This window comes from Syngnathus acus, chromosome 15 (assembly GCF_901709675.1).
Source record: "Syngnathus acus chromosome 15, fSynAcu1.2, whole genome shotgun sequence".
Taxonomy (NCBI): Eukaryota; Metazoa; Chordata; class Actinopteri; order Syngnathiformes; family Syngnathidae; genus Syngnathus; species Syngnathus acus.
The window spans coordinates 11,089,081-11,105,176 of NC_051100.1; the positions used below are offsets into that span (position 1 = coordinate 11,089,081).

The 16,096-nt window shown below is 43.7% G+C and overlaps 2 protein-coding genes across 2 annotated transcripts in view; both read left to right on the plus strand.

Moving 5' to 3' along the window:
- The first annotated feature begins 9 nt into the window (after positions 1-9).
- On the plus strand, positions 10-4,083 carry LOC119135222 (ubiquitin-conjugating enzyme E2 D4-like). Its single transcript, XM_037272675.1, has 7 exons — positions 10-193; positions 616-679; positions 1,251-1,282; positions 1,521-1,598; positions 2,300-2,405; positions 3,556-3,649; positions 3,737-4,083. Exons 1-7 carry the CDS (start codon positions 170-172, stop codon positions 3,780-3,782), a joined length of 444 nt encoding a protein of 147 aa, XP_037128570.1. The 5' UTR covers positions 10-169; the 3' UTR covers positions 3,783-4,083.
- A 966-nt stretch (positions 4,084-5,049) lies between these two features.
- The window catches only part of LOC119135196 (protein bicaudal C homolog 1-like), a 32,880-nt gene continuing 21,833 nt past the window's right edge, over positions 5,050-16,096 (plus strand). Inside the window, exons 1-2 of the mRNA XM_037272614.1 lie at positions 5,050-5,487; positions 13,614-13,660. Coding sequence (XP_037128509.1) covers positions 5,280-5,487; positions 13,614-13,660 — 255 coding nt within the window. The 5' untranslated portion in view covers positions 5,050-5,279. The remainder of the gene's footprint in view (positions 5,488-13,613; positions 13,661-16,096) is intronic.

The following is a 16,096-nucleotide window of genomic DNA, read 5'->3' on the forward strand; positions in this document are numbered from 1 at the left end:
CAACTACATTTCCCACAATGCACTGAGCTCAAACAAAAACGCGGAAACAAAAGAGAACCAGTTTAGTCGCAAACATTTAATATCTCGTCATCGTAAAGTAAGCTTATTTGCTCGTTGACAGTTGTTGGTTTGACATCACAATCTTCCTCAGACACACTTAAGACTTGCAATGGCTTTGAAAAGAATAAAGAAGGTGAGTTTGTCCCCATCGCTTCTTTGTTTCGTGTATCGTAAAAAGATCGCCAGGAAACGTCGACCGAGCCGGTGTTAGCCCCTTGTTTGCTAGTTAAATATATAAACATTCGAGTGGGTGGATTCCACTTTTATTTATTAAAACAAGAACTGAAATCAGTGTGAATGGTGATGACGTTACAGTCGTAGGATTTCAACGCGAAGAAGCTAACTTGGGAGCTAACTACAAGTTGGCCTAGTAAAAAGACTTAAGGCGTGTTCACTTTCAATTTGGATTTTTTTTTTATTGTTTTATCTACAAATCCATACACCGGGTAATTTGAGGTTAACGAGATGTTCCACATAGTGGTAGAAAAAATCCCCTAAAAATCAGTTACCTTATTTACTTTTTTTTTTTTCTTTTCTTTTTTTCTCCATATATAGGAATTGTGTGACTTGAAGCGTGACCCTCCTGCCTCATGCTCGGCGGGACCCGTCGGAGAGGACCGTGAGTAGACAGTTTTTATTTCGTCAAAGTTTCATTTTCATTTTTGCTCCTTGACAGACGTGTGTGTTGTAATTTGGGACTGCCCGTTTTAAAGCTAATGAGTGCCCCCCCCCCTCCCTTTACCAAAAACACAAAATCAACAACGCTGGTTCTCAAATAGTGGCTGTTTCATTGAATGATGGACCCAAATGTGACAATGTCAAGGCATTACTGAAAAGCTCCTGGATGTTACTTATCGTCCAATCTGATGTAATACCCCTGATCCTATTTACATAGTATCCAGGATTACTGGCCTTGCATGATAACACTGTAGCTCTCTAGCTCAAAAATAACTCTTAATTTCCCATTTGAATAGTTCAAATCCAAATATACTCTAAATGGTGATCACTTGAGTGTCTGTCAACTGTTTTGGACAATTCAGTGCCAGCGTGAGAAGCTTTGCGGCCCTTCCACTGTATATTAGATGTTTTTTTGCACAGTAACAGAGGTTCTGTTAGCCTTACTCACACACTCTGGAAAGGAACTTGACTTACAACGCTCTCGTCACTTAATAACCTTTCGTCTTCCCCAGTGTTCCATTGGCAAGCCAGCATCATGGGACCGGTGAGCTTTTTCTAGATTTCTGTGTGTGTTTCCTGCATTTCTTTTTAACAAGCTGCTTCTGGATGTGTAGACAATAGGGCTTTATGTTGACTGGGTAACACCCCATTTTTTTTCTCTCTTTTAATAGTTTAGCCTGGCACACACATATGGAGTAGTTGAGATATTAGCATATCTTTTTCTTCTTTTTTCATTCAACAGCAAATGTTAATGAAAATGTTTGTTTTCCTTTCCATCTCAGAACGACAGCCCGTACAATGGAGGGGTTTTCTTCCTTTCAGTGCATTTCCCCACAGACTATCCCTTTAAACCTCCTAAGGTAGGTTTTTCATCTCGCAGATTTTGTGACACGTCTTTATTATGTTAGCAATCGAATCCGGGTAGAGTCGAACCTCAAATGTCTATCTAACACAATCACTTCCCGGGTTTCAAAGCTATTTTTCCCATGGGAAATAATGGGAAGTGGCTTCATCTGTGCTGGGGTCAAACTGTCACCATGATAAAGCCTTGATTAAATTTACACTTGCAGGCATCATTTGGAGTTTGTGTGACCTCCAAGTATTGAGTGAATTTGAAAGATATTTTTCCTGGAAAAAAAAAGCTCGCTTTCACAATTGGAAAATTTGTGTTGTGAGGTGCCATTGCATTTAATCACCATTTAAAATAATTCCCAGGTCTTAGTAACAAGTGTGTCACATGCCCAGGCATAAAAAACAAAACAATAGCCTACTTTACACACCCTCCTATTTTTGTCCTGCTAATGACTGGTGATTAGTATTTGAGAAGGCGTAACATGCAAGTGAGCCCGCCCCACATACCGTTAACTGAGGCCTCAACAAGACAACGTAGATTGTGTTTTCCCTCGCCAAGGCAGCACTTCATCATCACCACCAAATTAGCTGTTGCCCAACCTTTTGTATATAAACACTTAAAAAGTCAATTTAACGTGTGTCCGCTTTTTATGCGGTTGTCTGTCAAACGTAATCATTTCCTGGTGTCTGTCTTGATTTTCTCCCACAGGTGGCTTTCATGACAAAAATCTATCATCCAAATATAAACAGTAACGGCAGCATTTGCCTGGACATTCTCAGGTCGCAGTGGTCGCCTGCCCTCACTGTATCAAAAGGTATGTTGACACCATTAATTCAGTTCATGACGTTAACTGAGAATTGGTGAATTTCATTTTAGAGCAGATTTTTTTGGTATAAATCTAAAACATGTCAACTCAAAAGAGGAATTCATAAATCCAACTTTGAAACAATAAAATAATTATGTGTATTTAGTAGAGATGCACCGATCCGATATCTGGATCGGATATCGGCCCCGATATCAACAAAATTGATGGATCGGGTATCGGAAAATGCAGCCGATCTGTGAGCCGATCCTTTCCTTAATCTATTGGGACGCGGGCTACGTCATACGTCAGCAGCACGTGTGCCGCGGGACGCGGCTACGTCATACGTCAGCAGCACGTGTGCCGCATCCACGAGAGTTTTCTAAACAAACGCAAACATGGAGCGAACGAAAGAGTCAGCTGTGTGGAGGTACTTTAAACTGAACACGCCAACTAGCTCGACGGCAGTTTGTAATGTCCGCAAAGCTAATGTTGCCAGGGGTGCTGGTAGTACTGCCAGTTATAGTACTAGTACTAAGCGGAGCTTGTTTACAGGGAGCACTTCTCATTGCTGCTTAAATGAGCATTTAGCATCAACAGGTCATGAGTGATGTGGAACGGCACCTAATGTTTACTATTTATTTTAATATTTGGTTACTGTGTGCTTGATCACCCTTTCTATATTTGCCCAGTGCAGTTTCAGCTGCAACATTTGTATATATTTTTTTTTAAGAAGTTTGTATCCTAATTTACTTGAATTTAAATGCTGATACACTTTATTGCTGCTGTTGCACAATTTATGTTACAAATAAATAGTTCATTGCATGAATCTGCTTTATCTTGTTACATTTTGTCTTAGGAATGAACTGTGTAGTCATGCCTGATGCCATTGCCTTTAGTCTTTTCTTTTCCACATGTAGAGGTATGTAGCTTGTTAAGTCAACCATAATATCGGATCGGTATCGGGTATCGACCGATACGCAAAACCACGGCATCGGTATCGAAACTGAAAAAGTCGGATCGGTGCATCTCTAGTATTTAGTGTTAATATTCTAATGCCTTGAGCTCAAAAGTGCAGCTTAGGTTTGTAGAAATCATCTTGCACGTTGGCCACCTTAATGTTTATTTTGCTGACACAGATACTCCTTGTGCTCTCTTCCAGTCTTATTATCCATCTGCTCTTTGCTGTGCGATCCCAATCCCGATGACCCCTTAGTCCCTGACATCGCGCACACTTACAAATCCGACAGACAAAAGTAAGTGTGGATGCTGCTTGATTATTGTTGAAGTCACTCAAATGTCTGCCTTTAACAATTTGCATTGTTTCCATCCCTTCTGTCAAGGTACAACGACTTGGCCAAAGAATGGACTCGGAAGTTTGCGATGTAACGGCAAGGCAAGTTTCAGCATCAACATTCCCCTGGAACCTTCAAGGTTAAAAAAAGAGAAAAAAAGAAAAGCCAGTCGTTTTTCACCACACTGGTTCTAGTTTATGCCGGAAACATTTTGAGGACTCCGGTTGAAATGGCCCAACTGTCTCAACTGTTCAGTTTGTTCTGCTTCACTTCAATTGCAATTTTGATTTTCATAATTCAGATATTAGCAATGAAGATAATACCTCATTTTATTTTACCTTTAAGAGATTTATATTGAATAAAACTATGCTCGTATTACTTTTCATTTAACGCAACTTGAGTTGGTTTTGATTTTGTTGCGGTCACATAAACCCGCACAAGCCACATCACTCCCGCATGCAGGTTATACCTTTTGTGACCACTAGGGGGCGGTCGTTACTTTTTCTGCATGCACCTCCGGGCCTTTGAAAGCTCAGTCTACAGAGCAACATGAAGACAATTTAAATTTCGGGTGAAACGTCACCATGACAAAACGGCTGCAAATAATACCTCCAAACACGTGATCGAGAGCGGTGGGTGCGTTTCCCTCCCTGCCGGCATGTTTTGTTTTGCTTTGCTTGAACTTTGCTGTATTGCTTCCCCTTTCCCCCCTTCACAGGATGCGGATTGTTTCCTGTGCAGGCCAATAAAGCCGTTGCCGGCTGGCTTTGCGTCAAGTACCAAGTAGCTTTCCTGATTGTACACGCTCGCAATGCACAACTACCGTGCGTGTTATGAGTGAGGCCTCATAAAGCCGTAGATGTGAACTAGAATGTGGTCATGAGTACGCTAAATAGCAGGCAGTTGTCAACTTTCTTCACTAGTCATGTCAATGTCCAAGTGTGATGAAACATGGTTGTGGAGGGCAGTACATAGTGTGGAGAAAAACTTTACTAACAAGATGACTCATTCTACTAGTGGCCAGAATTGTCCTACTAACTTGAGGTCGGTTTTGTCTGAGGCAAAACTACTGGTTGGCAAGTATGTGCTTCAACTACATCTAGCTAGCGTATCTTTAGTGGTAGTTATAGCATGCAGATGTCAACCAGTGCAGAGATTTGCCACATGTCCTACTGGTGTGAAAAATCATTGTGAGGACAGATAATGTAGTACACGAACCGTGCTGTATATTAAAGTTATGAAATGCTCAAACTGCTCCATACACTACAGAAAGGGGGAAGGATGCTTTGGGGTATGTGTGGGGGGGGGCGGCATCTGGGAGGAGTCTGAGTGCTGGATGACATGTGAAACTTCTCTTGCAAGACTTTCTCGCTGTGTTGGCTGCAGCCGCTGCACTTAAGCGCACAGCCTGCAGAGAGAGCAGGGTCTGCCTATTTTTAGCCCCCCCTCCCCAAGTCAGCGCTCAAATGGGGGGAAATGACGCGGCGTGAAGGTTTCGTGAGGCCCAGCTACCGAGTGACGGAACACGCGGTCCAGCACAACTCGGTAACTTTTTTTGAGTCCTCCTCCACCGCTGAAGAGTAGCGCCGCCATGGCTGCCCAGTGCGACGCTTTGAGCGGATACTTGCAGCAGCAACAGCAGCTGCAGTCGGACCAGGGCTCCAACAGCGAGCGCAGCGCAGACTCGCCTTTGCCGGGCTCCGAGGAGGACCTGAGTGGACCCCATCAGCTGCCCGATCCGGAGTGGACGGAGGAGCGCTTCCGAGTGGACCGAAAGAAGCTGGAATTTATGTTGCTAGGTATGTATTTAAAAAAAGTGAGTGGGGAAACTGTTGAATACTTTCACCGCTATTGTAATTGGCCTTTGTTTAATTCACACCCAAAAGTTGCTCTCGTTAGCGTACACGCGGGATTTGTTTTGATTGGCCAGCCATCAACTGCTCATCACGTGGCAAATCTGATACTGGCCACTCGTAACAGTTGACTTCAAATAGTACACAAGTATTTGCCGTGTTACCCGATAAATGGTACTTGTGAAGTGTTTTGGGTGAAATGTGGTACGTTTGGGTGCTGTTAAACTGAGTTTTTGTGTTGTGTTTTGACGTTTCCGTAATCGTGACGTCATAAGAAACTGATCTGGGCGGGTGACGATCAATATATCAACATTGAACAGGTCATGTTTATCAAAAGTTGTTCATGACTACAAGAGTTTCAATTCACTTTTTTTAGGGTCGGTCTGAAAAAGTGTCGTGAGTGATTGTGGTACAGGATGTGTTAGAAGTGTTTTGTTTGGCATTTGTTAATTGTCAAGCTGTTCAATATTTGCGATGGCAGGCAATCGGCATGAACTAATTGAAAATCAGTTTTCCTCCACTGTATCACGTTTCATCATTCACACCTGAGCTATATTACATTTTCTTGAGTAATCTTTCTGAAATAATTTTTCCAGTTTACTTGCTGTAATGCCCTCACATGTGGGAAAGGAGAGCTGTGCGTTGTTGATGTGTTTTGAGTGCTAGGAGAACGGTAAGACAGACAATGAGCACTCTGCTGTCAGCCACCGCTTGCACCCCGACACTCACACAATTACTTGTGGATGTCGCATGCGACTCTACCATGCCCCGCCTCTTAAAGGTACAGTCTGTCATACTAAGTTTAAGTGTGTGACTTTTTTTATGCTCAAGCAATATTGCAGCCTTTCCTTGTAAACTGGGTGCTTAAGTGGATGTTTATCTCTGCACACATGTCGTTCCCCCGCGTCTGGCGCTGTTGCGCTTGCTCAAGTACATTCCTCAAAGCTCCATGTCATCTCAAACTGTTCCAGGAAAACAACTTAGCTCCAGAGCAGCCCAACATCCAAAGTGTCCCGGACATACCATGCGCCACGTCACGCTGTGCATGTGTGTGTGTGTGTGTGTGATGTTTTTGTGTGGCGTGTAAACGGAGCAAGTTGATTGGACGTTCCCTGTTTGTTGGCTGGCTAGCGGCCTCTGTGTCACTCTGGCTGTGACGGAGCATAGAATGCGCGTTCCTCTGTCCGCCGCTCGCCTCTGATTTATTAGTTGAGCTCTGCGCGCTGCATGATGTGAACCACAAAGGCTCTTTGACCCTTGACCTCATCTCGCCTCCAGGAATAACACTGGATTGATGCTAGTGTCCGACTGCATGATGGCAAATGTGAGCTGGGCCACACGCGAGGGCCCGAAATGAGTTTGTGTCCGTGTGGTGTCCACTCGCCCTGCCAACAAAGCTGCATCCCAATTGTGGCCTGCAAAACAACACATCCTGCCGAGGATCGAAGACCAAAGTGTATTTTTAGTAGATAGTGCGGCCTTTAATCATATTTTACTAGCACACTGTAATACAAGTGGCTATTGAAAATGGATTGACTTTTTTTTTCCTTTTTTTTTTTTTTAAATCAAAATGGAACAGAATGAAAGTCTGCAATTATATGAGCCATTAGTAGAAGGTGTCGTTTGGAAATGACGCTGCACGGCCATGTCGTCGAGTTTCGGAAAATCAAAACGAGCGTTCATAGATGATTAGCTGGCGTGACTTCTTAGTGACTCGGAAAGCCCGCAGTTGGCTCTTTTTTTGGCCCACTTTCTCCAGGAGAAAATGGAAACTATGAATCCAGCAATTCCAGCGCCGTCTTTGGACCTGGCCGACCGAAACGGTAAATAGATTTATTTTTATTTTTTTTTGGGAAACAGTGAAAACAGAATCTCACACTGGTAGCCATCGGCGTTTACTGTTGTCTTCTTGGCAGCGCCGACTAGAACTCCCAAGTTGTAACAGCTTGGGGAGCTTGACAGCGGCGTGAAAGCCTGAAAGATGGCTTTATGTGGACAAGAAAACCCTGTGTGGTCACCTTTCTGCCTTTTTTTTTTTAAATCTTCTAAGAGACAAGACGACACCGCGGTGACTGGGAAAGCATTAACATTTACTCCTGGACCGGTTCTCCACTTTGTATTTGGATTCAGGTCTTCCCTCGTATTGATGCAGGGCTCCGATGTTCCATTCAGACAGTGGTGACATCATCGCAATTTGTACTTATAAGTCGGTAGTAAAGCTGCAGTCATAATGATGGTAGAAAGTTGTAATCATCTGTTGGCTTAGCTCTCAGCCGGCGTCACAATTTCTTCTGTGGTCCCTTTGCACCAAAATGAGTCCTCATCCTGGTCTTCTTCCCTGGTGCCGAGTAGGATGTTGGACAGGAAGTGCGTGTGTGTGTGTGGAGGGGGGAATGCGCTGCGGCCGTGGTCCGCCTTGCCTTTCTACTTGCTTCCTCCTGAAGGTTCAAACAGTGTTCGGTTGTCCTCACGTTTCATAGTAGATGCGAGAACAACTTGGTTGCTATGATGACCCTTATTTTCACTCACTTAATAAAGAGTCGAGCATCTTTTTCCACAATTGGGGGAGCCCTGCATAGCTGCGTGAGGCCACGCCTCCTCGTAACATTACTCCAACGGGCACCGCTGTCCAAACAAATCAGCTCCCCGGACAGGTCGCTTTACATTTCCTTCGACAACTTTGCAATAAAAGCAAACACAGCTGTCACTGGTGAAAGGCCTTTTAATGTGAAAGCGGCAGAAGCAGGAAATGACTTTGTTGGAGTTTCACTAACTTCATCTGTTAAATTTTTCAATTTCCTCCCGCAAATGTTGCCGCTGGCTCCCGGCCAGGATTGATTTAATGCTTAAGTTAAGGGTTCAGGCCTTGAAATGACTGTGAACACAATCGTTAATGTGCTATTGGCAACCCCTAAAAATACTTGCTATTTCTCTTTTCAGTAATGTTGAAAGTGAAGAAGATTGACAAAAAACATGAAGTCGACAAACATGATTAGCCTTCAAGGGCTGTATTAAATCCCGGTGCCGGACAGATCTGGCCCCCAGGCCTCAAGTTTGACACCTTTGCCATTGCAGTCTTGACGATTCTCCTTCATAAATGAGCAGGCTTTTCAAGTCCACTTCCAGTAATGAATCTCATTACTATGCGTTTCCGTTTTGGCACTTAATTTAATGTCGGTAAAACGCAGCCGAACCGCAATCCATCCAATTTCTTTAGCGCTTGTCCAAATTAGGGTTGCGGTGGAGCCGGAGCCTATTCCAGCTAACTTTGCGGGGTGCACCCTGGACCGGTCGCCAGTCTTTTGCAGTACCCAGTGTGCAACTAAAGTCCATTTCACAGCAGGGCTCTCTCCACCTTTTCCTTCCTTTCTCGCACCTTTTGGTCCCCACAATTCAACAATTCTATTCAAGCTATATCGCAGCCATGATGAATCTCTCAGCAGCTGGAATATAATTGAGCTCTGCTTGGTGGAAAAACCTGTAATTCATTACTTAAAAAAAGAAATGGAGTGGGGGGGAAAAAAAACTGAAGCCCGGGGAGTCTTATTTCAGCTCCCTGACCCATTTCTGTGCTGGCGGAGCTGTAAATGAATATCTGTTATTCCACGGCACTCCAACATCTTTTTCTTCTGCCCTTGTCAGAGTGCAGATTTACATTCTGTCTGGTTTGCGGTTGCAATTTTAGAAATGTTTCTTCGGGGTTTTGGGGCTGGGAGGCAGAGGTGGGCGGCGGGCAACCCTGACATGCGTGCCACTCGGCGCTTTAAGAACTTTCCGTGTTTGCCTTCTGGAGAAGCTCTGGTTTTGGTTTGGTGTTCTTGCTCTGATCACCCAGCACTGACTTACCCGATTACAGAGATATCTTTTTTTTAAATTCTTCTGGATCTATTTCTGTGCAGAAAACTGAAATATGATTTGCTTTAACTTGACAGAAATGTCCTTTTCAGCATCTGATTGGACATATTTGACTGTATCAGTAGATAGGGTTGAGCGATGAGATCAGCCAAGTAGACTTGAGAAGAAAACTGCGGAGGTGCTTCCAACATGATTAACGTCGATTTCCCAACAATGTCATGTTTACACAGCAACAGTCTTCGAGCGAGGCTTGACTCCCTTTGCTCGGCAGGGGACCCGATACTGGGCTGCAGATACCAGGCACCAGGAATGCGTTGCCTTGTGTAATCGCTTGGCATCGTTTATGAGCGATGATGCGGGAGGAGGCGAGAAGAGAAATCAGCTTGATATCTGGACGTCTCTCGCCGATTCTTGCTCATGTGGTTCAGTTGATGTAGGGGTCACTATCCGACTTTTCTAATGAGTTCAAGAGCTGGTCCAACCAATTAAGGATTCTTTGGTGCTTTTTCTTGACGGTAGCAAAGCATCTTCCACTTAATTGTTGTGACCAATTTAACTTGTCTTGGTGTGTTAAGTCAAGTCAAGTTTATTAAGCATCTCCGGCTAACTTAGCTTAGCATAGCTTGCGCTAGCAACACATCGCAACTGTGACGCGTTCTTTTGAAGTGTGGATATTTTTGGCTACGCTTGGCCTTCTCTCAACCTGAATTTCACCCTTCTCATCAAAGCTGAACTCGTACCCGAGTACAATAATCCACCAGGAAAGAGCATCCAAGTTCTGGATGGAGTTAGAAGGTACCGTTAGCTTGATTGTTGCGCGTGGATCATAGCCACAACTGTAGAAATCAACACTGTTTACATTCCGCCCGTGTCACAACAGCGGAATCTCCCGGAATTTGTCTCTGTCCGTGAAATAATGGAGAACAGATTGGGCTATCATCTGTCAGCATTTAGGCCTTTGTGCTTTGCATCTCGTCGCTTCTTTATGTGCCGTGATAGATAAGACTTACTGGATACGTTCCCTAATTGCTACGGCTGCCGCAAAACGACAAGACGACTTAGGACGTAAACTCGATTTCTTGTCAACGCTCAAATGCTCAGAATTCCCAAACAATCGGCTTCAGACTGTCTGGGAAGAATCTTATTCTTGAGTCGGAGACTTTGAGCACATTCTTGAGCTGATGTCAAAGAATGTATCTTGCTGCATGACCCGATGCTTTATGACAGTTGAAGGGCGTGGCTCTGAGGCACCACGACCACTTTGTTGACTTAATGACCACATGAAGGAGAGCATTAAGGACTTTAAAACGGTACCATTTGACAGGCCATAAAAACATTTTTGTCATAGTTTTTGATCTCCCAAGGGTCGTTGCTGGACAGAGACGAGTGTCGTCCATGTCCTCATGTAACCTGAGCTGCAAAGGAACAACGCTCTATTTTAAAGTCATAACAGAAGTAACGATCCCTCTGGCAAAATGCTGAAAATAAACTCCAACAAAGGATGTGCTCTGCAGCTCTCCTTAAGCCGTCAGTCAGTGCGTCTCCGCAAAGGCCTGTAATTTAGGCTGGCGGGCTAAAGAGTCGTACTTGCTGCTGTTTAAGTCGAGAGGTAGCAACGTTGCAAATGCAAATGCGGTCACCAAAGCAGTCTTTTACGGCGTGACGTCAATTGTTGATACTGTGCAGATTGGTCACGCAAGAAATTGGTCATCAGTATTTTCATCTTGGTTCATCTGTTGTCAAACCATCGACAAAGTTGTTGCAGAAAATATTGTCGGAGGCCTGAACAAACGAGCAAAGATAGTTTGTTCCTATAACCATCATTGTTCCAAAGCCTTGCGGTGATCAATTAAGGAAAACTCCCAAGTTGTGTTTCTCTCTATTAATCAAATTACAAGCCTCTAAGCATTTTTTCAGTGTGACACAAGGGAAATATTCCCTTTTTGAAGTGAAGCATGTCAGCGGTTCCAGGTTCAGACTATGTGTTGTGAACGCTGCCCCCTTGGGGTCATTGTCACAATAAGCGCCCCAGAAGGTGTCGTAATTTTCCCGGCTCAGGTCTGGCTTCTCCCACGGCTGGTTTGCGTGCCACACATCTGTCGACAGGATGTTTCCCTTTCAGCGTGTTTGAGGTTGTTGCTCATGTTTTCTCTAAAGTTCTTGTCAGTCTGCAGCCTCGCCGCCGTCTCTGTGATCTATCTGTCTACGAAATATACTTGATGTCCACTCCTATGTCAGTCTGAGGTTCATCCAGAGCCAGCTTCTTAATTTCAAACACACTATTTGATTATTCGTTTTAGAGAAGCAGACGAAGTCTGGAATGAAAGACTTGCGCAAGCTTTAGCGATTGGCAGCCCATTTTGTTTGTTGGTAAGGTCTCACAAGATAGATGCTGATAGTGGGTTGCAGTTTCATTGTTATCAGAAAACTTCTGTTTAAGCGTCTGTCCACGCAGCAGCCAACAGGTTTTTTTTTTTTAGCAATGATCCAGTAAATATCCAGACACCATCTGTTATTAGCGCGTTATGCGACTGAGAATTAGCTTGGCTTGAATCAGCTGTGAAATGTAGCTACAGCAAAATGGTCTCGGCGTGATCATAAAGTGCGTTGTTGTTGACTGGGCAGCTTGCGAAAGTGTATCGTTTCCTCGATGATGTCTACTCCCAGTGGCAATAAAGCTGATATTTGAAAGGAGCCTTCTCACATTCTGCAGATGCATTGAAAATATCAGCGTTAATAAGGGGATGTCTGGACATTTTCTTTTTATTTTTTTTATTCAGCTACCCACATTGAGATCCGCAGATGCTCCTGACCCAGATTCTGACAGACGGCAACAGATCCATCTCAGTCAACGTTGGTTAAGAGACGTCATTAAAACTTCCTGTTCAAATGATAGCGAAACATGAGAATTCTCCTCTGAGGACAAATATGTATTTTAAATCAGCGGAGCTGCCACAATCTGGAAGACTTGCAGATGTGTTGGAGGGACGACAAGCCTCGTTCGCTTTGGTGTTGGGTCCTCGGTCTCCATCCAGCGCCGCTCGCTCTTCCAATTGCAGTAGACGTGTCAAAGCGGCACTTCATCAAAATCAAACTGCAGTGTCATATTTTACGACTGATTAAAAGCACGTAATTCTGCTTGTTGCATCAGCTGTGCCTCAAACTGAAATCGTAAGAAGTAGTAATTTGATGTTGGATAAATGTTGGTTGTTTTAAAGATGCGCTCCAACAAGGTTCGGAGCGCAATTTTCTGTTTTCAGTCAGTTGGAGGGTTCTAAATGTTTCATTCCAGTCATGTCCTCATGGCGAGCGCAAATATGTCATAACTTTGGGGAATTCTTGAGTTCTCTCTGCTAGCTTGCAAACTAACTATCTGCTAGTTTAACCGTCACAACTCTCACGCTAATAGCACATTAATTCAAGTAAAAGTGAAACTAAAACATGATGGTAAACTTTTTTTTGTCCACTACATTTTAATTGCAAATTCAAATGCATTACACTTCAGTTATTATATGATAAGTTTTCTCTTAAGTCATGCTAAAGTAATTTTCGCCAACTAGCAAGGTCGAAAATGACTCTAGCTAGCCAGGTAACTAACTGACAGGATTGCATATGTTGTCATTTCCTGTACATTTACAAATCGTGGCATTGTGGTACCTCATCACATACTGACCTCACCTCTTATTTTACAAAAAGGTTACATGGTTCACGTTTATTAGCAACCAGCTGCAGTTCAACTCACAGGACCGGCCGAGGGAGTTCCTCCATATTCTATTTCGTGCTTGGAAAAAGACTTTCGAGCGCCCAGCTCGTGTAAATTTTTATTTTTTGTTTGCACTGGGACCCTTCTTATGTGGTTTATGTTCTTTCCTAACCTGCACTTTCCAAGGTATTCCCAGAATTGTGCCTAGGAATCTGACAAAAAGAGCAAATGACCCGAACATCATATTAATTACACCAGTCTTGGCTTCTGAGGACTCTAAAACCAACGCTTGCCCTCTATCCTTCAATTTGTCACAGGGGATTCTTTTCCAATCTTTTGGCTTACAGAGAATGACTTTAATAGCGTTCCTGTAAATGAGCGCTACCAAAAACTAGCCAAACATAACACGAGCAAGAAGGTGAGATCAACCATAAATACTGCCATGTGAAGACAATCTTGAAGACGGAGGTCGTGCCTTACATGATCTTATTTATCCTTCTCTGTCCCATTCTAGCCGCCTCAGAGGGGAGAGTCAACGGCGGGGAGGATTTCTTTCAGAAGGTGAGTGTTGAAAGTTGTCCACACTTACTTGTTTGCTTTCTTATCTTTGGGTTTTGTTGTTGCCCGCTGGCAAGTGGAGGGGGGGGGGGTACAAATGTCAGGTGTTCTTGTTCCTGATTGCAAGTCCAAACAAAACATAAAACGATGGGACTGACGCTGACGTTGAATCGCGGCGGGCCACCGCGCTCTGATGCTCGTAACGCAGCTGACACAACATCGGGCCTTTTTCCTCACTTATGTAACGGAACAAAAAGTACACATTTGCGTCGTAAACACATGCGGCAGTTTTCAACGTCGAGGCAGCTCTGCCTCATTGACTTCATCAGTGATTTAGGTAATGTTCTGAAACGTCGGGCATGTGAATATTTTTAGTCAGCAACTCCCTTATCGTTGTTCGACTCATAGAATCTTATCAGTTCACAATGAGCATTGATTTAGTGCAGGCGTTCTCAATGTTTTTACACTAAGAACCACGAAAAAAAAAATGTAATCCTCTAAACACCGTCATAAGAGTTTGAGTTTCCAGTATTGAGACATCTTTTTAAAGTTGGACAAAATTTTGGGAGCTGCCGTGAGTGTCAACAAATTATACCAGACCTCAAAAGATTAACTTTGGCCTTGGGTTTTGCCTTTTCATTGGATTTTTGTGGTTAATTTTTGTAACTGTAACACTGCAGTTGTTGAATTGGAACCTTGACTTGACAGAGAAGTAATCTCTGAAAATTTGAGAAACATTGGTGGAGAATTCCTTGGACTAACTAGAACTGGTTTGGACATGGACAACTGAGGCCAAACCTGAAATTTCCTGGGAGGAAAAATAGACAGCTTAATCCTGTCATGTTTATTGAGTTTTGCCAAAAATTGAGCAATTTTGTTAGCAAAAATGGGTATGTCGGAAGTGCATGAATATTTTGACAATAGATTTCAGTGTCTTAGCAGTCGTGTCTGTTTTAAGTATTTGGTATTCGACTTAATGATACAGAGTGGAGAAGGCAATTTAACACTTCCTGGCACACATTTCTCAAGGCAAGTAATGCAAAACAGTCCTCTCAATGGAATTTTTACCAGTACTCTACATTGTAGGAATGTCTCCACCTCTTCGAAGTTGAAATATCATAAAGCCATTTGGAGAACATTCGCCTGGAGGTGTGTCAACTTTGCCCCTCAAGGTCTCAGCATAGTAGTCAGGGCTCAAGGTTAAATCATCACTTTGAAATTAGCGTGAGGCTGTTTCACTTGGAAGACCGCAAAAGACCATGTTTTCATTCAAGTACAGTCTTCCATTTGTGTGTAATTGCCCCTCAGATAGCGTGAGCCGTGTCCGTGTCCCGCTCAAGGCTGGAAAATAAACACAGCTTTGGAATGCGTGATGCTATTGTTGAGCGTAAATGAATGAAGTGCGTGTGCGCGCGATACCTTGACGCTGATGAAAAATGGAAATTGTTAGGTTTGATCACTTCCTGCTGGGCCAGCACATCTATGTTAGGCTCAGCTAATGACATGCTAGCTAGCAACCACTCCTTTTGTTAAAGGTTTCCGGAAGAGTCAGAGGTAGAAACTGGGGAAAGCTGCTCACACAAAAAAAAAATATCCACCCCCGCACTTAGTCCCCAGGCCCAGTTGCTCGCTCTTACTCACCGTCTACTGGACTTCCTTTGAGCAGGCCGAAAACTTCATGATGTCAACGCAAAACCAACAGGATGTCGAGCAAAGACGCAGCCTAGTTGCTCTACTAAAGCGTTGAAGTGTCTTACTAGCTTGAAGTCCATGTGCTAGCATATTAGTTGAAGACAACTGTGTGCCCTTTGTACAACTCTTGTGACTTAAAAACTAAAAGTGAAAATAAATAAATAAATAAATAAATGCCGCTAGCTGATTTTTAGCGCTTCACTTGTAGCGCTAATAGCGCACAGATGTCAGCTAATGCACGGTTTCATTCTACAAGTTCTGTGAATTGTCTTGCTCGTGTGGAAAAAGAGTGTGGTAGTACTCGAACCTTAAGGCAGATATCAAGGTTATGGAATTAATGGCCAAACTGCAGGAAAGGTGGGATAATGCTTCAGCAGCAAAATTAAACAAAACCCTCGCAGCTACAAGTCTTTACATCAGAGGCGTAGCGTCTCAGAAGTGTGTGAAATCATGGCACACGCCGATACTGCGAAAAAGCTGAGCGGCTAGAAGCCAATAACCACTACAGTATGTTGAGCGCAGGGCTCGAAGGGGATTTGAAGTGAGCCTTGGCCACTTTGGCCCTGAACCCCTTTCCACTTCTCCGTCCCGACACTTGCGGTTCTGTAAATAAGGCCAGGCGTGATGCTGAAGTGCCAAATCTCAAGCAACTTGTACGTGTTCCTTTCAGCGGGCAGAAATACAGCGTGAGCACACCGGACACAACATTAGGTACCCATGTGCTCGCTTCAGTCAGGCATTCCAGTT